At 41.2% G+C, this 25,927-nt stretch overlaps 1 protein-coding gene across 2 annotated transcripts in view; it reads right to left on the bottom strand.

Annotated features, from left to right (window-relative positions):
- The window catches only part of sema6bb (sema domain, transmembrane domain (TM), and cytoplasmic domain, (semaphorin) 6Bb), a 159,621-nt gene that overhangs the window by 46,177 nt on the left and 87,517 nt on the right, over positions 1-25,927 (bottom strand). For both annotated transcript variants that reach the window (XM_074667894.1, XM_074667893.1), the window contains exons 6-12: positions 16,873-16,971; positions 15,387-15,477; positions 13,552-13,671; positions 12,825-12,913; positions 11,786-12,003; positions 3,084-3,215; positions 772-921 (exon numbers count right to left, since the gene is read on the bottom strand). In XM_074667894.1, the coding sequence (XP_074523995.1) occupies positions 772-921; positions 3,084-3,215; positions 11,786-12,003; positions 12,825-12,913; positions 13,552-13,671; positions 15,387-15,477; positions 16,873-16,971 (899 nt within the window). The remainder of the gene's footprint in view (positions 1-771; positions 922-3,083; positions 3,216-11,785; positions 12,004-12,824; positions 12,914-13,551; positions 13,672-15,386; positions 15,478-16,872; positions 16,972-25,927) is intronic.

Genomic DNA, 25,927 nt, shown 5'->3' with positions numbered 1-25,927 from the left:
GGACATCTCAGCTGAAAATGTCTGTCCACCTGACCTGTTCTGTCCACTCACTGCTATTTCACAAACCTTGGAGCTGTTAACCATCTATAAAAGTGATGATATTTAGTTTAAAAATGCGCTTTTTGGTGGTTAGCTCTTCATGTCAGTTGAAAAACCATTATACTCAGCAGTGCTTCTGAACCCAAGATGGGCGTGCATCCAGGGTTGTTGATAAACAAATTATCTCTATAGCAAAGGCAAATCTGACTTAAACACAAGACTTTAATTAGCCTTTATTAAAGTTCAAAATCTACAGGGTGTATTGTACTGCAGGGAAAAAAAGAGGTGTAACTAAAACATGTTCAAAGGTAATTAAAGCTCCTGTGAGGACCTTTCCATCCAACATCTTTGTTGACCTTGTCATGTACAAATGTAGGTATTGGTTTCTAATGAATTATCCTACTCTAAAAAACTGATTACTCACTGTGATATCTTTTTTGTGGAGGTGTTAACAAAGACTGTTTTTATACTGTGGTTGCATTACTTAAGAACAACATCATCAAAATAATCAAAATAATCAGTTTTGTTGAAAAGGCAGGTATCATTTCAGTCTATTTTATAAACCAGCTTTATTACTCTTTAAATGTTTTTTTAACTGTTTTGTTGGTGTTTTTTAATAAGAAATTTAGCTCAAGTATTAAGCTACCCCATCAAAGCATTTTGCTGTTTCTACCATGAAGAGTTAAACAACATCACAGCAAAGATGGACTGTTTTCTCTTGGTTTGTCTTACCTGACCATGGTTCTGACTATCCAGGGTCTTTGTCCCAGCGATGGGACAGCTTCATCCATCAGAGGATGAGTCTTGACAAAGTTGAGCATCTCATCAGGGAACGAATTGGAGGAATTAAACCTTGAACCTTGAATAGCACAGCCGCCGGGTCTGGGGAGGGAAAGATGTGGGACAGGTTTCTCAAGTGGTTCAAAGGCAAAGTCTACAACTTTGTTTTTGGACAACTTCAGGCCTCAGTAAAAATACATTCACCTGATTAAGACGTCTAGACTGTCTGAGTGTCTCACATTCACACACAAACCTCTTTTTGCAGCTTGAGACTGATTTGATTTACCTCACTTTGAAGTATTTGGCAAGTGATGCAGAGTTAAATGAGGTCACAACATGTTTTTAGATTTGATGAGAACAAGTCGTAGCCTTGTGAGAAACAAATTCCAACATCCTGTGTGACTTTCAGTTTACAGAACCAAGTCTCATCAGCCTTGAGTGTTAGTGAAACCTGCTCTTTTCAGGTGCTCTGTGAAATCTTTGGTTGACTTGATGCCCTTATGATAACAAGTTTTTTTTTTTTTCATTTATTTGAGTGTGTATCATTAACCTAGTGGCACTTCATACCATTCTGTAAGCCTATGAGAAGAATCTAAATTTTAATTTGCTTTTGTAAACTGAAGAGGCTGTGAGGAGTTTCTTAAGTGATCTCACAAAAGTCTCCCTTCTCGTAATCCACACTTTACAATGAGATTATCAGCACCAATATTAAAGACTACGGGTTATCTTGCAACACTACTACTTAGCCCCCTGATCGGGTTGATTTAAGGCACGTTTAAGCCTCACCACACCGACTGACAAAGTTTAGGAGTGAGAAGAGATAAAACACAGAGATCTGTGTTTTTCCCTGCTGAAAACGATTACTGTGATTAATTTTGTAGTGATGGTGAAAACAGGGGCTAAATTGTTTGTGATATTGTTCATTCCAACCCACATGCAGCAATTATTCTGCAGTGGTTGAGAGTCAGTCGATAAAATGAAGAGTAAGGCTACGTTACCTCTGCTTGGTAGATGACATACATAACCAGGATTTACTAGCGTAACACAATACAGACATGTCTTAGAGCACCAGGCTGCCAGCTGCGCTAAATGTAGATGACTACAAAACTATTTACGAACTGATAGTGTTTACTTGTCGTCACATTAGCCTACAGATAGGTTGTGCTCGACATGATTTGTAAACCAAGTTAAACTGAGGCTGATATTCTCAGGATCAGATTCTATTACAATTTTCGGGGTGCTGATTCAATGTAAATTGCGATACTTTGATATTTACGATTTTTGCGATTTTTAGTTTCTTTTCTTAACACAAGACCATGTGAAGAAGTTAAATGATGATGTCTACAGACTATACTAGGAGCCATGTTTTCCCATACAGTGCACATCACATGTGTCAGAGGGAAACATTTTTCCTCTGCTGGGGAAAAGTGGTCACTTTTTTCCAATCCAGTTTATAAACAAAGACTGAAATGAAGAATATGAATTTGAAAAAATAAATGTTTTTTTTTTGACAAAGACTCCCGATTTTTATATTGTCAAACAAAGAATCCCGAAATATAGTATAAGGATTTTTCTCCCACCCTTATTAAATACCATCGGGAAGACTATACGTCTTTTGATTGTACAGTCCATGTTCAATACCAAATGTACTAATAGATAACACGTAAATTTACTTGGGTCAATACACTGTATTCTGTAAACTGAGTCATATGGAGGCTTTTGTACACTTTCAAGCTTTGCTAGCGTGTTTCCTGGCATTGAAACTAGGTACATGTTAATAGCAGACATGATTTCTGGCCACATTTGATGTTTGTGGACCTCTGGTTCTCTGGTAGCTTTTCCAAATCAATGTTGAGTCCATCTATCCTTAATTTCAGGTCATATTTCCCATTTTTCCCGGTCTCGCTGGGTTTACTGCCACACTCCACAATGCTAAATGAGGTTTGTTTGCCACTCAGTCCAACTAACAGAGGGGAAGTTACATAAATGCATACCTTCTATAGCCAGCTACTACAACATTCGCTTGACATGTTTCGAACCGTATCACTACTTAACTGCACTGATAAATACCTCAACTCTGTGTGTTGTATTGGGTAAAAAGTTGTCTACAACAAAAAAAAATCCATCTCCTTTTAATTCCAAACACACACCTTGCGCAAAGTCATTATAATCTTTAAGTAAAAACTTGTGCTCTTAAAACTGTTTTTTCTTTTATATGACATGATCAGAACTCGGGTACATAGATTTAGAGCAGCTTTTTGCACCTTGGTTTGGGGATCATTTCATCGGGAACAGGAGTCCAAATAGACTCTGGTGATTTCTGCTCCTTGAACCTCCCGTCAAACACCGCGGCCAGCTGCTCCATGTCGAAAGCGCACACAGCCGATCCAGGGATACTGGAGGGACAGAGAGGTGAGACGGAGTTAGATTGAGACAGAGCCTGTCAGTCATTTGAGCCCTTTCAGCTGACTGACAGTCATCTGTCATGTAGGCTCAAGTTTTAGAAAGCATACAGAGAAAATAAATGTCAGAATAAGAAATGATAAGGCAGATAATACATAAAAAAAGGTTGTGAAATGTGAAAAGTGAAAGAAGTTAAAATGTAGAGAATCAATTGTGAGCGTGAGAAAGAGACAGGCACCCTGGGAGGATGACAAATTGGATTTGGGCTGTTCACATTTTGACATTTGATGCTTGAACACAAAAGAAAATTGTTTCTGAAACGGAAAGAAAGACAGGATAGGATAGATGCTGTCACTTCCCAGGGCGACGGATAGATATGCAGCGGATGCAACAGTGAGATTAGACCCATGAAAAGTACTTGGCTGTAATCCCTGGATTATAAAACGGAATAGGAAATGAGTCATTGAATATTTTCCCTTTTCAATAAAGGAGAGGAGGACTCTCGTAAAAACCAAAAAACACATTCTGGTCTAAATCTAAAACACAGTTCACCTAAGAGGATATTTAACTACTTGAGCACCCCGTGACGGGAATCTGAACATCTGCTCAGAAAACGTCCTCAGCCCACACACCAGTGAACAAATGCACGAGGATATGTAAAAAAAAAAAAGAAAAAAAATCACACAAGGTTAGGCTCTTTCTTCCCTTAGCTGGATGCTACATTTTTGTGTCATGACTTCAGAGACACCAGCAGAGAAAGGAAAATAAAGAGAGCTGTATCAGGAGGTGATAAGGAATGAGTTTTTTAGACAAAATCCCCTGCCTCCTGCTCTGAGACTCAACTCTGGGCTCTGAATGTGTCCTCGTCAATGACTAATGGGGAGCCTGGTGTGAGAGCTGGTGACTAAGTGCTAATACCTCAGTGATACATACACATTGAAAAGAACCTGAGAGACTGAGTCACCTGCAACCTGCTGCTCTATAAATCCCCCACACACTCCATCTGTTTCCAGTCTTCTCTTTCTCTCTTTCTTTCTTTCAAAATAAAAGTCCTGGTGGTGGTTCTGCCGTGGTGTTTCTATTGAGTGCCCTTTTGAAAGGTGCAGAGGTGTTTGTTTGGAAAGGCCTCGCCTGAAGGCTGGATTTTTGGGTTGCAGCAGGGAGCTGTGCACTCTTGATGTGCTATTTGATCGGGTCACGCCGTCTCTCTCAGTACTTATCATTCATAGGCAGGGACGTGACTCAACCCGAGCCAGTGTGGCGATGCTGCGGGCGTATACGATGTGTCCCCGAGGACCTCAGACACCAGATGTTATATGCGACACATGTGCCAGCTCAGCACTAGTGCCAGCTTGGCTTCTTCCCTCTACCTTCAAACCATCGCTACGCCCTGAACTGGCTCTGTATTCCTCTCGCTGCAGGTCGCTGGGTTTGCACCACGTTGGGCTGCGTGACGAACAGAAGTAAGCCAAAAGGCCTCTGGCTGTTTTTCTCTCTGAATTCTCTTAATTATTCTCATTTCACCCTGTGCTTTCCTCACACGCTTTTGTTTGTTATTCCACATGCATTATTGTCATGTTCATACATTTCTATTCTCTCTCTTTATTTGTGACATCTTTGCTTTGTTTGTTTGGGTGTCCCTGTCTTTCTTAGTCCACAGGCGTTTGTCCTTCCTTCCGTCTCTTTTCTTGTTCTGGGTTGACTGGCAGGCTGTCCAGGCTGGTTGCATGTGGTGTCCATTTGAAAGGGCTGCTGTGGAGTCCTAAGTGCCTCCTCACCGTTAAACAATTTCACTGACAGCTTGGAATAACACCAACCTCACAGACCGTTGATGTCACATGAGAGTAGATGAGGAAGGGAAGGGAGTCTTTGGGAGCTTCAGTGTCAAACCTTCAATACGAGGTTACCACAGATTTTGGTGGTCATGAAATAAAGAAGACCATGGGGAGTATGTTATCTATAAATGACAGGTGTCATATTTCAGTGTAAGAGTCAGGGATCAGGTCATAAAGTTTCCTGGGAGAAAATAATTTGACCATTTTTTAAATTGATTTTATTTGAATATATCAAATGTGGCATGGAGCCTTCAAGGAGGTTTCAGGTAATCTTTTTCACTTTCTTCAGCAGAGCCAGACTTACCTTTAGCTGCTATAGGCCCAGTTTCACAGACAAGACTTAAGCCAAGTCGAAAACTAAAATGCAGTTTGAGCTAGCTTAACTTTAAATCACTTGCACAGATTAATCTTAAAACAGTCATAGATTTAGTCCTTTCTGGATTAAACAAAGTCGATTGCAAGAGGGAGAGTGAGAGTTACTCCAGGACTAAATTGAAGTTTATATTAATCCTGCAAAGAGGCAGGTTTAACTTCAGCTTAATGCCCTTAGTTCTCTTAGTTTGTGAAAGGGACAACACAAATGGTTTGAATCAGTTTGATAAAATGACTTTCCAAGACTGCCTTCGTATGTATAAAGAAGACGTATTGGAAATAATCACTTTACTTGAGCCTAGACTTTATTTCATGTCTCAAAGAGGAAGGCCCGTACCCAGTTCTCTTCAGGTTCTGATCACTTTGAGGTTCTTGGCATCCCAAGCACTCCTCTTCTTGTGTTCAATGGAAGCAGTATAGCCTTTACTTTCAATGACAGCATGATATTCCAAAATTTGTTTACGTAGAGTTTTTTTAAACTCAGTAAAGTTCTTTAAACACATTCTTCTGGCTTCACTCATGTTTGGTGTCAAAATTCCCTTCAGCAAAGCTGCCCTCAATTCCATTCCAGGTTTTTATAACCACCGTTAGGCTGATGGGCTGTGCTCCCACTTAGGCTAATAAGAATTGACGTAGGTGTTGTCACTGGAGCTTATTCCAGGACTTCATAGTCTGAGACTAACTAAAACAAATGAAAGCTACGCTCATGCTAGCTACTTTATTGACCCAGCTTTGCCTAGTCTGACTTAGGCCTACTCCTGGCTCAACATAAGCCTTGTCTGTGAAACCGGGCCATAATGGCTTAAAATGTAACAAGAACATGCCTTAACCAGCTGCTTTGTATTGAATTAGATGAAAAGAGACATAAGGACTGTTGGTCTGTAAGAACAAAACTCCATTAGCATCTATGATTACTTGAGAGTAAAGTGTGACTTAGAAACCGTAAAGTTACTTTACATATGATGGGCACAGGGAGAGAAAACACTTGCAGAATTGTTGGGTGGAGATCAGATAGCAGCAGGAGATGTGGAGGATTGTGCAAGACCATAGAGTGTATAATATGTGGCTTTTAGCCTCCCACTTACAGCTACAGTGTGTGTATGTACGTACACAAAGTGTACTTGTGTTAAATTACATGTTTCTATTTTCATATTTAAAAGAAATAAGCCGTCAAAGTCAAGGTAGAAATCATACGGCAATCTTTTAGAGAAAAAGAAGACAGTGTAATAAGAATGTGCCACTGATACTTACATTTTCTATATGTAAGTACTTCAGTATAAACATCTCTTTCAACTTGTGCTTTGACGACAACAGGAGTTGAACTTTCAGAACTTCTACCATCTCTCCTTATAAAACTGTGTACTCTTTTCCCTTTTTTCTTTAATTTATTCAACCACCAACCTCTCACCTGACCTCCTTTTCTGCACTCAGCAGCCTAATTTTCATACTTTTCCTTAACCTTTTAAGATCAGGCTCCTCTGGGTATTCTCTTTTCTTCCTAACAACGATTCTGCTCCTCTGTTGCAGCTCTTTGTATCCCCGTGACACGGCTCTGCTGTCAACATGCTGTGTTCCTTCCCTGTAACTACCTAGCTATCTTCCTCCTTGCTTCCTCACTTGCGCAGGCCCGAGGGGACCGGCTCGAACATCTGTGTATCCTCCCCTGTGTCCCGCTTCTCCTGGCACAGCAAACCTGTTCTCCTCCTGCTCCTTGTCCTCCTCATTTCCCCTCTTCTGCTGTGTTTTCCCAGAGGGACATCCTGCTGTCTGACCCTGTCACATTAGATTCTTTTACAGCTAAAACCAAACATGGACTCCCTGCTCTCAGGATGCACTAGATTTACTTTACTCGGCATGGGATGTTTTCCAGCGGGGCTCCATTAAACCTAATGAGCCCATGTCAGTCGGATGGAGCGACGATAGACGTTTTCAGCTGCCAAAACAATAACTACGACAAGATGAGAGATGTTTGTTTTCAGAGCTAGTCTAGATGAAAGTGAGACTTTATTTGACAACTTGCTGCTCTTCTTTTCACACAAACTCGTGCAATGAAGTTGCTAAGCACTTTTCTCCTCTCTCCTTCTCCCCGCGGTCTTCGTTCTCTCTTTAGAGACTGCTCCAAACGTCTCCTTGACCCCCTGAGCGTCAGGAGTGTGAGCACAGGAGGTGCTCACGAGGAAATCCAAGCTCTTCTTTCATCCCTCTTGAGAGGACAGGCCTGGGGCTTCAGAGGCAGATGCATAAAGGAAATGACAACCTGCAGCGATTTTCTACCAAAGAAGAAGAGACTGAAAAATCCCGCAAATGCAACTTCATAACAGCTAAGGAAGCTGGGCGCAGGAGGAGATGAGTAACTGCAGAGTGAAGACTCCAAGAAAACCTTGACTTCTCTGCACTCTTCTCATACTACAGCCTCATGTATGCTGCATGAGGCCAAATGGCAGGAGAGAATTGCTATTCCTCCTTTCGCAGGTTCTGCTTCACGCTGTTTTTCACCGCACGCTGCCAGCCAAAGCAATTTGTCTGGCGAGCACTTAGCCAACGTGGCGCAGTGGGCCACGCAGGGCTAGTGGGAGTTTTGCAGCTCACCTCACACATTCACTCCTTCTCTTTGTGTTCATTTTCCTCCATCACACATGTCCTTATCCATCTATCAAAGCCTCTCTTTTCTTTCTCTCTTGGCTGGCAGTTATTTAAAAAAAGAAAAAAGAAAAGACCCAACAGCAGTTTATCCAAGCAGGGGTGTGTGTGTTCAGCTGGTTCTCCTTCATGGCTTGCTGTAAATGCTGTTATCTGGGAACCATTGTGTGTGTGTTTATGCACGTGTGTGTGGGATATTAAGTGTGTACGCATGTGTGTGAGGCATCCATCTGTCTGTGCAGGCAGTGGCCCCTGTCTCTTCTAAACACTCAGATAAGATGCAGCTGATGAAACAGTTTTTGATCTCGGGTAGCGAGGGATGCACGTGTTGTCCATTGTTGACTTCCTCGTCCTTGAGCTTCTTTTCCTCCTCTTCACTCTTATCATCTACATCTCCTCTATTCTTCTTAATATCTTCTCCCCTTTGCATTTCCTGGGTTCCTTTTCTTCTCCCTCTTTTTCTCTTCTGCACATAAATGGAAATTTTGGGATCCCTCTTTTCTTACCGCTCCTCTTCCACTGGTTTGGTGTTATACTGGGACCACTCACAGGTGGTAGTTATGCAGCTCTCTGTCTTTATGTGAGACTCTGTATTGATTCCAGACCAGAGGAAAATTGCAGGCAGTTGCAGGTATTTGTATGTTTGCTTCCGTGTGCTTGCACTAGCAGACACAGTAAGTGCTATCAGGCCATTCAGACAGCGCGAGATGAGTGGGCCATCACAGAAACTATGACAGCCCACTGAATACCATTTGATGATTCAAGCCACTTAGACTGCAGCATAGTGTTAAAGTACCTGATTTTTAAGTGTGCTGTTTATCTCTGTGCCACACAAAGTATACGTGAAGGACGCACCCACACATATGCTCACTACAAAGAGCCTTGGTAAGTAATTCTATTTTCCATTAACATACCCTGACAATAAGAAGACCTTCTTTTTTCAAGACTTATTTTTAGGGAAATACTTTTTGAAGAGCAAGTCTTGTTTTTGTAGCGCATTAAAAAGGAGGTAAGTTGATGTTTTTGACACCTAAACTCCTGTTCTTAATACCTTTTCAAATGAAACTCTCATTTAAATGACTGTTGCAAGGCGCTGTGTTGTTTATATTGATATACAATCAGTGAACCAAAGTGAAGTAGATAACAAAAACTGTTTCAGGAAAATAGTTTTGTTTACGTGCACCAGAAGCAAGAAGACTGATACAATCCTCATGGTAGTTTTCTGGTTTGTTTTAGGAAAATTAAAGCCTCTGCAACACACTGAGTCACTTCTGAAAACTTTCCCCATCTAAAAACCAATATGTTTTGTGCATTAAACGGATCTGACGTTTACTTTATATGCAGCTCACATGAGTATTTCAGTCACATTCCTTCATTCTCTGTCTTGTTCAGTTCCTCTGATTTGTTGTTTGTGTTGTCTTTGGCTCTGCAAACACCCTCACTCTCCAATAATCCCCCATTTACCAAACAGCATTCCTCCTCTCCTTGCACCTTTTTTCAATTTAATTTTGTCTTTCACAAATCACCCTTTTGTGCTCAATGAAAGTGTTCCATGTGTCTTAAATTACTCTGTCCCCCCCTGTGGTGACCTTTGTACCTCCACACACACACTTTCATTTCTCTGGAGCTTTGCTTCTCCCCGAAGAAAGGCTTGCTCTTTCTGACTTCACAAGAAGAAAAGGAACAGACTTTGGTGGTCCCTCAAATTTTTAAGGTGAGACATGTGAGTGCTGTTTCACACTGGGCGTCTATCGTGGTCTCCACAGGAAGTGTGTCAAGGCTTTCTCCTGCAGGAGAAAAACTCCCACTGGGACTGAATCCCCTTTTTTTAGAGGACACAGTTACTCTCACTCCTGCTGTTATAGTCAGAAGTTTGCACAAGCACAATATACACAAAGTACAGCTTTATGTTTGACAGCAAACAGGTTGAGTATTGATCCAAAGTTGTGATTCCCTACCAGGGCCTGTGCTTGTTTGAAGCCTGTGGAAAGACTGTGACGCAGTGGGCACAGGTTTACAGAAACATAGGCCCAGTTTTTTAGGAGGACAGAATCATCCCTACTAATATTTTGCCCAACTCATTTGCAGTATCTTTAGTGTGAAGTCAAAGCCTGTTAAATAATTCAGGACAGACCCAAGACAGTGCTGAGAGAGACAGAGAGAGCTGCTAACAGTTCCCCGCTGCTAGTTTTGACAGATTTTTTCATTAATTAAAAATGTTTTGCACTGTTCTACTTCTCCAAACAGTGACAAATTTCACTCATGACCAAATACAGATTTTTTGTTTCCCTGAGCACAATATTTGTGCCTCTGGGTCTTGGCTGTAAGGATGTTATGTTGGGCTGAAGGAAACAGTGCTGCACTCGCTCCAGTGGCTGTGAAATTCTAAGGTTAATTTATACCCAGGAGTGGATTTTTTGGCTTCAAGTGCTCCTGACTAAGGTTCATAGAAGTGTACAGACCCAGACAAAAAAGGTGTATCCAGTTCTTTTACAAATCCAAGACTGAAAGTGAACAATAACTTCTAGCAAAATTTGTTTAACACAAATGTAAATGTGAGGAAATACTGCATAATGTATGTAAAAGGGAACACATCATTAGAGACTTTTACGAATGGTTGAAAGGAAGTGAGACTTTAACAAGGTGACTTTGCCTACAAAAAGTTGATAAGGGATGTGTATAGAAACAATTGAACATAGTGCCACAAGTTAACACAGAATAATCAGTTCAACTGAATATTAATAATGTTATCATCGAAAGCCCAAAATGCTTGTCATATGTTTTGTCTAAGCTGTTGGAAAGCCACTCATCACTAGCTGGGAGTGGAGATTTGATTGAAAGTGATTATCGTGATGCTGTACTACCTAGATGTAAACAAGCTCAGATAACAACAAGAATCATGGGGCATGATGCAATTTAGCAGCATTTTCACCTAAAAATGGCTCAGTTGTAAGTTGGCTATGTCTGATTTGTCTGACATGTAATAACTAATCGATGTGAAACCAGCGGGCATGTGGACATTAACCTGCAAAGAAGACCACAGGCTGATGGTGCTAGCTCTCCTAATGTTAGCCACTGGGGTGCTCGGTGAATAAGATACATTTTGTTGCCCTTTTGCCACTATGATGGATTAAAACTTAACAATTAGCACAGTTTCCAATGTTTGGATCCGGAGAGTGTAAATAAGTTGTGTGCTTGGTTAGACTGATGAATCAGGACTTTGACCTGGATGCAAGATCAAAGGATGGTGGTGATAGCTCAGCTAATTTTAGCTACACTCTGCATACTGATTTGACATTGTTTACCTACAGACTGAGCAATCCTGACATTAGCGTGGCTAACTCATTTGTGCGCAACTTTGACTCTTTCCTGAGTGTTTTCTCATAATAGGTTACAATTCAAATTTCTGATCAAATTACTGGGAAATTAGTTGCTTAAGAATTTTCCTGAAATGTGTAAACCTGTTATACTAACATAGAAAACAGCAAGTTGTAACAGTAAGCTGGTCAAAAATGTGAAATATAGCCATAAGTAACAGATAAATAGTTTGTTAAAGTAAAAAAGGCACTTCAATTACAACCAGGAGTCATGAATGAACAGCTGAGACACTCCTCAGGCAAAACAAGCCGGGTCTCACAAATCTTGACTGATTGTCAAAGGAAAGGAGGCTCTCGACTGTTTGTTTACAGATATCTGACAGCGTGTCTGTGTTGTACCTGTTAGCCGGAGTGGAGAACACCCCCAGGATTATGTCTCTGCCGTGCATCCTGATGATGGGGCTGGTGGAGTGCAGCAGGTTGAAGTAGAAGTGGGAGTCACCAGGGACTGAGCAGTTCAGACGGGCCTTCAGGAACGACGTCCACTGCTTTTCTAGGACGCGCTGAGACCCACCCAGATCGCTCTTACACACTCGAGCCACACGTGACACCACCACCTGCGAGGAGTCAAGCACAGAAGCGCATTGCAGGCATGGAAAATGGCTTAAAAATATACTTACAACGTGATGACAGGTGTGTCTGTATAAGCTCATATATAGGTTTAAGTCCTGTGATAATTGTCAGAACAGGAAAACCTATCCTGAGCTTTCGGTTTCATCTTCAAAAAGATGTATTTTAAAAGCTGTTTTAAGCTGCATTCTGATCTCTGTGGAGTAATTTGCATGCTACTTGCAGTAACTCTGCTCTGACAGGTCGTTGTTTCATAATGTTAAATATACTATCAATTATTCATGCAATGTCAGTACATCTCAGAATTGCTTCTTTGAACACACTGATCCACAAAATGATGCTACTGTTTAAGTATCCATTTACTCTTTTCTCTGTAAACACATCAAGGCCAGAGACCTTGGGCAAGCACTTCCTCCCAAATATGAATTTCTAATTTATTACAGACAATTTTTCCCTTACGCTGATATTTCTTTCATGAGTATTTATACCCAGCTATGGTAGATTTGTGATTCAAAAGGCTCTTCTAAGGTTAATAAAGACATGCATTGTTTGTTCAGACTGTGATTTGTCAGATTAGATATGTAGATAAACAAATATGAGGTTGAAAGGTCATTGAAGCTAAGGGGAAAAGTCTTATATTGACATTCAAATAATACCAGCAGAGAGAAATCAGAGCAGCGTTTGCTTTCATGGATTGCTTTCCATAGTAAACCAGCTCTGAATGAACCAGCATGTAGCTTCTCTGTGTGAAAACTGTGAGTTCAGTGTCGGTGGCGGGGGAAGTTTTCGTGAAGAATGGTTTCTCTACCTTCTCCAGGTAATTGAACTCCATGGCTATCTCTCTGAAGAAGAAGTAGATGTGCTGTCCCCACTCCACGGCGCTGACGAAAAATGGCTCTACAGTGTGGCACAGAGGGAGAGATGGGGTTAAATGAAATGTAATGAGGATATATCACGAGAGCACATGGCAGACAGTGTCTCCATTTGGCAATGTATCATTTGCTCCCACGACACCGAGGTAACACAAGGGCAGTGAGAAAGATGCACAGGCCACGCTTAATTTCATTACATGCTGAAAGGGGATTTCACACCAAACAATAAGCGCTTTATGACTCCCTGATGTTTTCAGAGAACTCCATTTCACACCATGCATTTCTGGTCATTACACTCAAGACAGACCACAACCAGTTTGTCTGATACCATGCTTCATTTTCATTGTTTCATCTTGTTTGACAATAATGTAGCCGCTTCAAACTCTGTCATAGAGCAGTAAGTTTGACAGCTCCCTGTCCAGTGAACCGAACATTCAGCTGTCAGATTGCTGACACAACCCTCTGCTACTGACACACGTATCGATCCTGCGAGCTGCTAAGTGATGTTGACACAGTCAAAACATCGGGCTCCAACGAAAAACATCAACAGTCGACAAGATGCTGCAGAGAAGATGTACTTGAGAAACTGCACTTATGAAAAACATAAACATACCTCTTCACAAACACACACACACTCACACACACACACTCACACGTCTGTACCTCTGAACCACTTGGAGTCGTGTTTGATGGTGCGCAGAGCGGGACTGTCCCCAAGGCTCCGGTAGATCACCGCATCGATGGCCAGGAAGTCTGTCACTGTGGCTGTGAACAGATTCCCCTCTGAAACACACACACACACACACACACACACACACACACACACACACACACACACACACACACACACACACACACACACACACACACACACACACACACACACACACACACACACACACACAATGAAACAATTGTCGATTGGACAGCCTGCCAAAGCAGCAGAATGACAGTGAGCTAAAAAGCTGAACTTGTTTAGTAATAAGAGTCCTGCATCCTAACTGTGACATCACCAAGCATTTAAAAACATAATTGCAGTATTCTGCAAGCAAAAAAACAACATTTTCATCCCACACTAATATTAGATAACAGGGTTACTCCAGACACTTGATGGCTCCCTGCAGTCCCAGCTCCAGAATGCTGCTAATCTGATTATTGCAGTTAGACAATTATACAAACTAAGGAGACAAAACAAAGTCTCAGTATCACAATTGCTCTTTTCTGTTTAACTTGGCTGTTAGATATTCAAGACTAAAAAATCTTGTAGAAACAATGATACACCCTCCAAAAACAGAGAGACAGTGGGATCAAATGGTCAAAAGCTAACAGTAGTGTATGCTACTTGGGGTCAGTGACTTGTGCCTGTCCCCTCAGTCGTGTGCCATCAGTGCAGTACAGAGCAAGAGAAATAGGAAGGAAAGTAGAATGACACTGACGCAAAGTGTTATTTAAAGATTATCTGGTAGATTTTAAAATTATTTACACACACAGCTCCAATTTCAAAGTTGAAAGCAATGGATTTTTGTCAGCCTACTTGTGGGATGAAGAAACATTAAATTGAATACTTTATTTAATGATCAAGTGAAAACATTAGTCTACTTTTTCCATAGTTTATGCCAAACTGAACATTTCCATTGAAAAAAATGAGACAAAGTGAAATTCTGCATGTAATTTTTGACTTTCGTTCCCTTTTAGCTCTCCTTCCTCTAAGGCAGGGATCTCAAACTCGTGCCATGGAGGGACGAGGGGCTGCAGGTTTTCTTTCCAACCAAAAACTCCACCAGCTGATTTCACTGATTACCCCACCTTCAAGTGAGAAAGCAGGGACTAATCAGTGAAATCAGCTGGTGGAGTTTTTGGTTGGAAAGAAAACCTGCAGCCTCTTGACCCTCCATAGCACGGGTTTGAGATCCCTGCTCTAGGGCCTTTAAAACTCACACACTCAAACATTAATGAGGGAGCATCACAGGTTTTAATGTTACTGCTATTATCACTCAGTTTCAGCCTCATTTGAAATGATACCGTACTCACGGTGCCAATGTTTGGTACTTTTTTGTGTTTATGTGGTAAAAAAAAAATCAATTTGTTTAATAATAAAATCTAATTTTTTCAATTGCAATATATAAACTTGTAATGCTGTGTTTGTGTCCAGCATGGAAAATCTCCTACTCTTCCACTCCCTCATAGTCACATGGATGCATTCAGGTACCTAAACATGGTACCTTTTGATTTTACATGAATCAGTACCCGCTACTTTTGACAGAATTCGGTCGTAACCTAAATAATGAAAGTACCTAGTTTGGTACCCATCCGTAATAAGTGACGCATTAGATGGCATACCATCGTCAACTGGCATGGCAGGCCATCGACCACTTACTGATTTATCTTTTACATGGTAAAATGTCTGGGAACCAGAGCTGTGTGAGTCTGTTCAGTAAGAGGAGTGTGTGATGAAGAAACAGAAGAGAAGGGAAAGACTATACAAAAAGGTGACTCACCTGCAAAGAGAGCTACGTTGGCATGTTTAGGATCATAAGGGCATCTTGCCATACCACTGACTGGGTCTGCTATCATCTCCAGAGTGTCTCCCTTTTACAACACAAAGACATGTATACACAGAGACACACACATCAATCAGCAAACTCCAAACAATATGAATGAATCTACATCACCGTTATAAAAATAAACAACAAAGAGAGCAGCAATTAGGGAGTGTTACTGTAAGTGCAAACTAATGATTCACTGGTGGCAATTAAGCCCTGCAGCAACAACACAAGAGTCACGATCTCATGCATAAATAAAGCTCACACACAAGTGTTCAGACACTAAGGGGTCCATACATCCACATAAAGTCAGTGGCAAGTTTCCATTTTTACTCATACACATACTTGTTTATAGTAAAGTCTCTTTTCTCCCCTCTTTCTGTAACGTACACAAACAGTTTCAGCGGCATCGTCTCATCCCCAGCTGAAATAATTTATAGTTGTCATTTTATCAAAACCCGGCTATAAATAAAACAGAAGCTAGCATCGCTAACTAGTCCCCAGAGAAACAGACGGCCTATCAGGCAGAGACAGGTGCGTCACACGCTGTTGTAGAGTGTCATTAGCGGCTGACAGATAATGGTCCAGGTACGTCTCCGTGTTCCACTGTTGCACTACGTTTGAAATGTGAGAGACTGAAAATAACACTTATCTGAAAAAGCCTTTGATAGCGAAAGGTTTTTTTTTCCCTCTCGCTCTCTGAAACTCCACCACCTTCATCCCGCGTTTAATATTCCAGCGGAATGATGTGAAATCAGCCGAGCTGCAGATTAATATTTATGCGTAGTTTCTCCTTCACAAGTTTGAAATCGTTACTGTAATTGAGCGCGGCAGGGATTGGTCGGGAATCGGAGCAGGATGAGGTGTGTGAGCGAGTTGGAATCAAACCTTCAAACTCTGACAGATACATTTTGGAGAGAGTGGGAGAAATATAACTCTGTGTCTAATTGCGAAAGTCAGGTCAGTCCACACGTACACTTTCTGCTTGAACCCTGGTGTCTGTTTAATTCTGTCTCCAACTAGGGGGATTGATTTTGATTTCTTAAAGGAAATCAAACCAGGGAAACAAGTCACGTCTGCGCTCTTACTCTCTGAATACCCTCCTCTTCCTCTTCTCCCTCTTTGTGTTCTTCTTGATTATCCGTCTCTGACTCTCATTGATAACAAGCTCTGCAGACCACAAAGTTTACCCGCCGAGAAATAACAACTGTTATATCTCGGAGGAACAAGGCGCTGGAGCAGCCAGACAACAAGGATAAATAAGTCCTGGGGAGGAAGTCAACATTGCCTGGAGTGTTGAGCTAACAACGCTAATCAAACTGTTAATACAGACGTATTCCTGTACAGCCTTTGTTTGGGACAAACAGATATGACATTTGTTGATTAATGACATCACACTGACATTATGACGCAGGTGAAATGAGTCACTGCTTTAACTTACAGTATAGTTGGCACAAAGCGGATTGAAGGCATTGGTCCCACACACAAACAGGCCGCCTTCTCTGCTCAGCAGCACCTTCATGAAATTACGACACTCATCCTGCAAAAAAAAGGGAGAGGGAGAGAGATAAAAAAGGCTTAATATGCAGAGAGGGTGGAAACCGCAGCGGAGAGAGAGGCGGAAAACCTGGGTCTATTTTTCAAAGACTGATTATCCAAACCGCACTGTGAAATGAAGCTTATTCAGTTGCCTGATGTGTTGAATTATCACACCATTAACACTGCCAATCATAGCCATACAGTCTGAACATAGCCTTCAGACTTAGAGCGTCTACTCTCTTCACACACACACATGAAAAGACACACAAACACACACATGGCTGCCACTGACTGACAGATGTTAATCCAAACCACCTTCAGGATTTTAAAAACAAGCAGAAGATTCAAGGCAAATTTTTGCACCGTGAGGTGTCAAACTGCATCAAACTCTGCTTTAACGACTGAATCAACCCGAGTCACACTTTCATTCTTCCGTCTACATTCTTTGGAAAAAGAAAACGTGTAAGTGCCACAAGACTTAATAGCTGCTCTTGCCCCACAGTGCCAAAATGTAATAAATGATGGCGTAGTGAAACTGAGAAAAAATGACTTCACAGTTAATCTCCTTCCTCCTCAAAAGTATAGTGTGTCGTTGTGTTTATGGTAGAAATGACTGAACACGTGTAACCTCAGATGAATGTTCTGCACTGTTGGGATTAATATACAATGCTGGTACCACAGCGAAGGTTTCATAACTTCTACCACATGGTTTTAACATATTAGCCAGTTCTTAAAGCTTTCTGTATCACCACTAACGTGAATTTTACCAGGGTTGGACTGGGAAAGAAATTCAGGCCAGGAGATTTCCAACCAGTCAGGCCACTTCCGCCACCGCAAGGGTTGTGTTATGTGAGATAATGCACCCCAATTTTTTATTTTTCCTTCCAAAAATATGCCTTTTACATTAATGTTATTGCAATTACAACACTACTAAACTGACAGTGAGTCTATTAAACACATGATATTTAATAGACTTATGGTGATGTATCTCTCTAAAACACACTGGAGACCTTTTCTGACTACTTCTTTCTAAATTATCTGAAGAATCTGTTCAGATATTTGAATAACACTCAATGATTACACTAAAAACTCCATATTTCTCATTCTAGAAGGAAAAGCTTGACAGGCATAGCAACAGTAACCAAGGCGGTGTGGCTTAGCAAAGTGTCACTTGCAACTGACAAAATGAAACAAAGTTTTTTTTTTTATTATAGCCAAGCAAATCAATAATATACCAATCATTTTATATTATATTTTGGCCTTTGAAGTCCTATGGGACGTCTGATGATGCCTTTATGAGAAGAACCGACCTGAAGGGGCGGCCATTAAGCAATTAACCAATCACTAACCAATCATATCTTCTAAAAAAAATTGTCACTTTGACCAGTCCCTATCCTTCCTATTCAGAGCTCAGAGCACTTGCTTTGTGTGAGAGGCAGGATGGTGTGCATGTACTCTGTAAGGCATCTAGCGCTGCTGTCTCTGACCTGTCTGCCAAAAAGCTGACCAACTTTTTTTCATTGGCCTGCCAGTCTGTGGCTGGCCTGTCCAGGCAGGCCAATAAGGAGGCAGGCCACCGGGAAAAGTCACGCCTCTCCCGATTGCCAGTCCAGTCCTGAATTTTACTAACACTGGAATCAGACCTTTTTCATGGCTACTTTAGTGAAGACTGACCAGTGGTTACATTTTGGACGGGCCCAAGTGATTTTGATTCAGCTTTTTAACAATATAATTTATCTGTTACAATATTTCAATGTTTTTAAAGATCATCTTGTCAGATTTCCTCGTGATAAGATATATTTTTGGAAAAATCAAGGCTTAAACACTAAACATGACTAGTGTTTATGATCAAATATTCCTCTGTATGTGGAAACTCTAAGGACTCTAAGCTGTGCCCACACTGTGTGGATTGTCATGTAGAATCAAGATACAGCCAATCAGGAAATCAAGCTGACTGAAAAACTGCTTGCATGGTGTGGTTGGTAAATAGAACTTGAAGGTAGATGAAGGTCAGAAACAAAACAACAACATGTTATATTGTAGCCAAGCAATACACCTCAACAGAACTGAGACAGACTTGTACAGCTACTGCAATGGATTTACAATTTAGCTCTACCACCATTGCCTGCCATGTTTGTTTTCTCTAGAGCTGGGTTTGATGAGTGATTGAGTGAGATTTCTTGTTTTGATTTTCTTGTTTTTGAGAGTTGGAGAAAAGAATCTGTGCTGGTCATACTGATGCACTTCACGCACTGTAAGAATCAAACTGTTAAATCTGCTCTTGTTTGACATCATGTGGGGGGTTGACGTTCACATTTTCAAAATCTGTCAAGATCTTAAAAACCTTGAGCATGAGCTGACCTGAAGGTATGCTTCTCATAAAATGGAAAAAAAACATTTTATTGTTTTTGTCAGGGCTAGTGTTGACCAACACACTGACTTTTATTCAGAACTTTTCAAAGTCAGAAAATTTCCCATGTGCTGAAGTTCTGGGTGGGTTGTTATTTGTACTGAAAGCAGTAGAAGGATACAGATTGTTGTTGTCTGTTGGTGGGCTTGTCTCATTGGAAACTGTCTGTATGTGCTCTCACAACAATGTAGAGAAAATCAGAACAGACAAGATGAAGGCTTTTGAAATCCTGCCTGTCCTTTGAATGTGGTCACTTTTAGAAAGCAAAACCACCAAGATGTTGATGGACAAAGCCAAACCACAAGGTTTAAAAACTTGGAATCACAACCTATTAGTGACATCAAAGCAGTTTTTCTCCCTTCCTCCCTTTAATACAGTCTCTGCTTATAATCATGTAGCTACACGATAATAACCAAATAATACACCTGATGAAAAATCTGTGTGTTGTAGAGTTCATGTTTAGACGGGTATAGAATGTGAATTCTAGCCATAACCTTTCACTTTAAAAGTCCGAAAAAAAACAGAAAGTAATTTGTCTTGTAGTGCCAAGTCTATCACCACCAGTATGAATCTGTGTGTGTGTGTGTGTGTGTGTGTGTGTGTGTGTGTGTGTGTGTGTGTGTGTGTGTGTGTGTGTGTGTCAGCACTGGTGCCGTTCTGGCTGGGACGCTAGTAATTTGGGGAAGGGGGGTTGCTGGCGGCTGCCCACCACTGATCTACTGTACATCAACACTCAGTCTTCAAACACACACACACACACACACACACACACACACACACACACACACACACACACACACACACACACACACACACACACACACTCACACACACACTCACACACACACAGGGTCTACTTCACGACCACCACCCTCTCACTGATGTCATCGGAAAGAGAGGTAGTCGGGGAGCAGAAGCGACAGTGGTGATAGCAGGTTTGTCAAATGACAGTTGCTGTGTGTGTGTGGAAGTGTGTTTCTGTGAGTGTGTGCAAGAGATCAGAGGGTATGCAGTGATATGAGAGGAGAGTGAATGTTATTCCAGATGCTCCACCCTTCACCCATCTACCCCTCCACCTTCCCACTTCACTCCCAGCAGGGTTCTCGTTTTTCAACTCTGAAGAAAAAAAAAATGAAAACAGGAAAGAAGGAAGTGTTTTGATGTGTGAGCGTGACGAGTGTGTATGTCAGAGTGCAGGGGGTGTGTCAAGTGCGGGGTGTAAATTTCTCATGCCGCAGAACTGTGTGACAAATTAAGGAAGTGTTTGTGTGTGTATGTTAAATGTGTGTGTATTGAGTATGTGCATGTCAATCCCACACATACAGCATGTGCTGTTTGCCTGGTACATATATCTATGTGTGCATCTGTCTGTCGCAGCACAGATGCATGGTTTTGTGTGCGTGTGTGTGAGTGTGTGTGTGAGAGAGATTCATTCATTTGCATGCTGTTTGCTGGTAGGGCTGCAGTCTGTCAGCTCGGTCAGAGCTGTAATCACAAAGCCTGATGAAGCACCCTTAATAACAAGCCAGTGTCTCAGAGAGGGAAGCCAAACCTCTGCACGAATACACTCATTTGGCAGAGCTTGTAGACATAAAATGAAACATTGCAGGACTACAAGATAAAAACAACGCTTGGATCATGCATTACATTTCCACCATACAGTGTTGATATTCATTTGGACTTAAAATACATCATCAAAATTCTTCCGCTGCTGCAAACATGCTTTTCATTAACCCATATTCTTTTTTTAACATGAAGCAATTTGGCACTTCTGGGTCTTTATTTAAAGCACATTCCAGTTTGCTGGCTTAGGGTTTTTCACATTAAAAAACTAAAGCAGAATCAAGCAGTAAATGAAAGTATCAAACTATTTATATAAATCTCAATGCCGTACATCTTGATTCTCCCCTATGCCTCCTCTCCCCTCTCCCTGCTCCCTTGCTCTCTGGGCAGAATCCAGACAAAACGCCACCTGTGCTGGCTGGCAAGCCTTCACCAAGACCCAGACGACTGCAGCCCTCCTCCTCTTCCTCCTCCTCTCTTCGCTCTCCTCCTCCTCCTCCTGTTTCTCTCCCTGACAGTGGCAGAGCTACGAGGGCTCTGAAAAATTAATCTGCAGCACAGATGAGTTACACAGTAGCCCGTCTGAGTGCAAATGTGGACACATTTGTGAATGAAAAAGCAATTCAAAGAAGGATGAGATTGAGTGTGGAAAGATAGCATGAGCTGTATGTATGTGTGTTAGTACAAGCGTGCATATGCGTGTGTATGTTGATGTAAACTAGGCTGCATGTTTTCAATCAGTCTCTCAGTCTTGATGCCGATGTCAGACAGGATATTTCTTCTCGGCAGATGTTGACGCTGCAAGTGCATACATCATCGTTTGGATGCTCCATTCTGACAAAGACATTTTACTTAAAGCAGATCCAAAAGCATTCCTATAAATTTCCAGTGATCACACACAAGCAGTCAGAGGCTCTCCTGTTGCTACAACACATCTGCTCAAAACAACCTGCAGCAGTCAGACACCATTAAAGCTGAGGGGGCTCCACCTTCTGCATCTGCTTTTCATCTTTTGTCCGTAACTCAACCTTTAGTTAAAGATGATAAACAACCATTTTCATTTGGCCTGCGAATGGTCTTAATGTTTGTTTTAATGATCGTTTCTGAGCCAAAAATCTAAAACAGCATGGGTTTTACCTGAGGCTACAATTAGCCATCCCATGCTAGGTTGAAGCAAAATACAAAACAGGTTCACGAGTTGTAAAATCTTCTTCCCGTTTCTCTGCTTTGGGAGCCAAAGAGGCCTTTTTCATACCCTCGTAAAATACAAAAGTTATCATGATGACCGGCTTTAGTAATGATCTCACAATAGGAGCCATGTAAGGCACTACATCAGAGGGTTGCATTTAGCAAGCTGCTTCTCTAAATCTCCAAAGTTTCCATTACATGCCTGGCTGGTCCCCTGATGTTCGCGACCAGGGAGAAGAGAGCGTTTGCACTGCCAAGAGCCGCCATTGAGCCAGAAACTCTCCCACACATACCCCATACACACACACACACACACACACACACACTGTATACACAATACACACATACTCTAAGCTTTGGCGAGCCCTCTTCCCCGCTCATTAACAGCAGGCTCGCCATTTCCAGAAAAACCCCTGACGCACACTTTTGACAGAAAACAGTGACTCTCCATGACAGTAAAAAAGTGTGTGTGTACGTGTGTGTGTGTGCATGTGGGTGGAGGATAAATTAACAGCGGTACCAAATTAGCAGCAATGTGCTGATCTGAGTGCTGCGGTCTTACTCAGCATGTCAAAGCTAATCTGCAGCCCTCTGCAACACTTCATCCCTGTTTGATGGTAATTTTGACTGAGCACACCACAGGCCACAAACAAACACCAGACACCAGGGGGAGGGACAAAAGGAGCAAAAGTGAGATAGACGAGATAAGGGGGAGATAACACGAGGTAAAAAAGAGAAAAACCATAAGGAGAAAGGGGAAATAGAAAGAATGGGACAGGAGAAAAAAAAAAAGAGTTTTTCCAGGTCAGTCAGCCATGTGGCAGCCTCAGCGGTGGAGCCAACCTGCAGCAAGACCTACAGATCGAGGGGTCAGCGGATATGCTCTCCCTGGTGGAAACATGCACACATACAGACACACAAACACACACCACCTATCCAACCTAACCTCAACACTTAACCTTAGTCACCCCAGACATCTCTGACTGAAAACCTGCTGAGAAAACAGTGGGAAGGTGTCACATGTTGATTTAAACACACTGTAAGAAATAAGTTTAAGGAGAATGTAATGTTTAGAAAATTTAGGCCCAATAATTAAAATCTTCAATGGTAAAGCTAGACTACATTCCTTTTTATTGAGAGGCTTTAATGGGATTCAAAATGTGATACAGTAAGTGAGTACAAATAGGAGAATATGCTGCAGATGTCATTACTAAATGAATATATAAACCAACAATACCAACTGAGAATAAATGAATACAGACCCAAACAAGATACACCAGTATCTCATATTATTAAATGGCTAGAACTACTGTACTGTATAAATATAAATAATTCAAATACAATGAAAAATCCTGTTTTGTTTTTTTTGTGGAGTGGCTGTGGAAGATGAGTAGTAATATTAAGTAGATACTCAATATGAAATCTTTATCGTTTCTCCATTATTCTTAGTGCTGTTTGACTAAAATCAAGAAGTGAAAGAGCTCTTACCTGCCTTACAGGCCAACAGTTTTTCTGTCTGTAATTTAGATTTTTCCTATTCATTTAATTCCATTACTGTATTTAATCTGTCCATTTTTATTTTTCTGTCAGAGATTTTGTGGAGGGAATTGTCACTAAAGACCAAAATAAACTACTATTTCAATTAAAATGTGTAACAAAGGCACCAGTATACAGTAACAGGAGACAGAGGGACAGGGTTCTTCACATAAACTGGTCTGTAGTGTTGAGTGAGATTACCAAAAGGAGCCAAGCACCAAAAACTGAAAGTGACTTCACATGTGGTATTTTAACTTGATTCATTCAGCAGCCAAAAAATGCCTCTGAAACTGAATCTTCTGCCCATCCAACCGAGAAAAGGCATTTGGGCTGGACGATTGAAAACCCAGAGCTCCTCTGAGAGCACGATCAACGCAATATTGATCAAACAATCTCGCTAAGTGCTGCTTATAACGATGCCTGGCCGCTCTTTAAAAGCGCTCTATATGGAATTGCCTTTGTTTGCATGTTCATACCACACTGCCATGGGCGGATGTGTTGGCACAGAGCCACCTCAGGGGAACGTCTCCGCCTCTTATCTCCTGCTCTCTTTTGTTTTTGTATGAGGAGAAAGGAAGAGGGGAACAGAATGACAGAAGAAGATGAGAAGGGTAAATACAGAGGAGACACAGAGCAAGAGGGGAGCAGTGGACAAAGAAAATATGGCAGGAATATGCAGGGTGAGTGACAGCAAGGCCAACTGTTGCATTCATGGACAATTGTTTGGTCAAGATGGGGAAAAAAAGGCTAAAGAAATTGGATATTGAATTTCCAGCATAATTAGGGAGAATACTATGTCCTCTGTGATCAACCAGGCAGAAACATTTAATTATAAAACCAATTATGAGGTGGTGGATGTGTCACATCTGACACAACCGGCCCCCAAGCAGAACAGGACATATCCAGGAGGTGAAGTGGAGGAGAGGAAGAGTGGAGGAAGACAAGAAGGGGAGGGGATAGACAAAGCTGGAGGCACATATAACATGACAGCATGACGGATGTGTGAGTGGAGATTTCTACCCTTTAATTGTGTTCATGTATGTGTGGGAGAGAGAAGCAAAGTAGATAAAAACACTCGTAAATCATGAATATGTATGAACATGTATTAAATGTTATGTGCATGAGGGTTGGTATTCCACCCACAGCATATCCAAAGAACCTTAACATTCTGTGTTGGTGTGATATTCATTCAGCTTGACCTTCATCATGGTGATCAAAACTGCAACATGAAGGTAAGAAAAACAACGCTGCAGCTACCTAATGCATTTCAATGCAAAAAGCCCTGCAGCAAAAGTCAGACAATGTCAGTGTAATACTGAACTCCTACTATGGAGTGGATAATTTGGGGTATCAAAACAAAATAAAGTTCAGCATACCTTTATCATACCTTATTTGATGCATTATAGCAATAGCAAGAAATAGAGGGTTCCTGTTTGTAGCATATCTGGTTCCTTATTGTAGTTCTCGAGGGGTTCTAACACAGTATCACATTTTGTTATATATGGCTCTAAAAAGACTTTAAGTATAATGAACAAGCTGTGGTAGCTTTTAAGTTCACACTCCAAGTATTATGGATGGGCATTGATAAGATTTTATCGATGTCAATGACCTTATCGTTTCTGCTTATCGATTCCATTTTTTTGTCGATTCCCATAATTCCTTCTTTTTCAAGAGAATAAATATGTAATTGGTCACTGGATCTGGATATCTCCCGGCATTAATGTAAAGAAATAAGTAGAAATTGTGCATCATGTGACGTTGATGTACAGTTTTGTAATATGTCATTGACTCAAGTAGGCCATCTAGTGTCTCGAAGTGGATATGGCATTATTCCAAGTTGTTTGGAACCTTGCCGTAAATATGAAGCCAACCATAAGCCTAACTTTTCTTTCATTTGCCTATAAGTATTTTGACGTTTGAAGTTCTCAGTATTGTTTAAAAAGAGTAACTGTGATATGTTTCTGTGATGAAAGTTGAAATTCTACTCGGAAGCCAAAGTTATACCGATGTATGCTAACTGCTAGCGTATCAATGCAATTTCCCGTATACATTAGCATCAAGTTAGCACTATTTTGTTTATTTTGAATCCATTGATTAGGAATCTCCTGTGAGAGAGTAATGTAGATTTCTGTGTTCAGTTAGTCAGTAAAATTTCAAGCTAGAAATCCTGAAACAGGGTTTTCTTGGGAAATGTTATGTAACTGCCAAGCTAAGAAAGCTGTGGCAGACTAGTCACATAAGATCCTGCAGCTCTGGCATA

The sequence above is a fragment of the Halichoeres trimaculatus genome, unplaced genomic scaffold (genome assembly GCF_033239565.1).
Source record: "Halichoeres trimaculatus isolate MK-OKI-2021-1 unplaced genomic scaffold, fHalTri1.1 fHalTri1_scaffold_4, whole genome shotgun sequence".
In the NCBI taxonomy this organism is placed as follows: Eukaryota; Metazoa; Chordata; class Actinopteri; order Labriformes; family Labridae; genus Halichoeres; species Halichoeres trimaculatus.
This window is presented reverse-complemented; position numbering and strand designations above follow the sequence as displayed.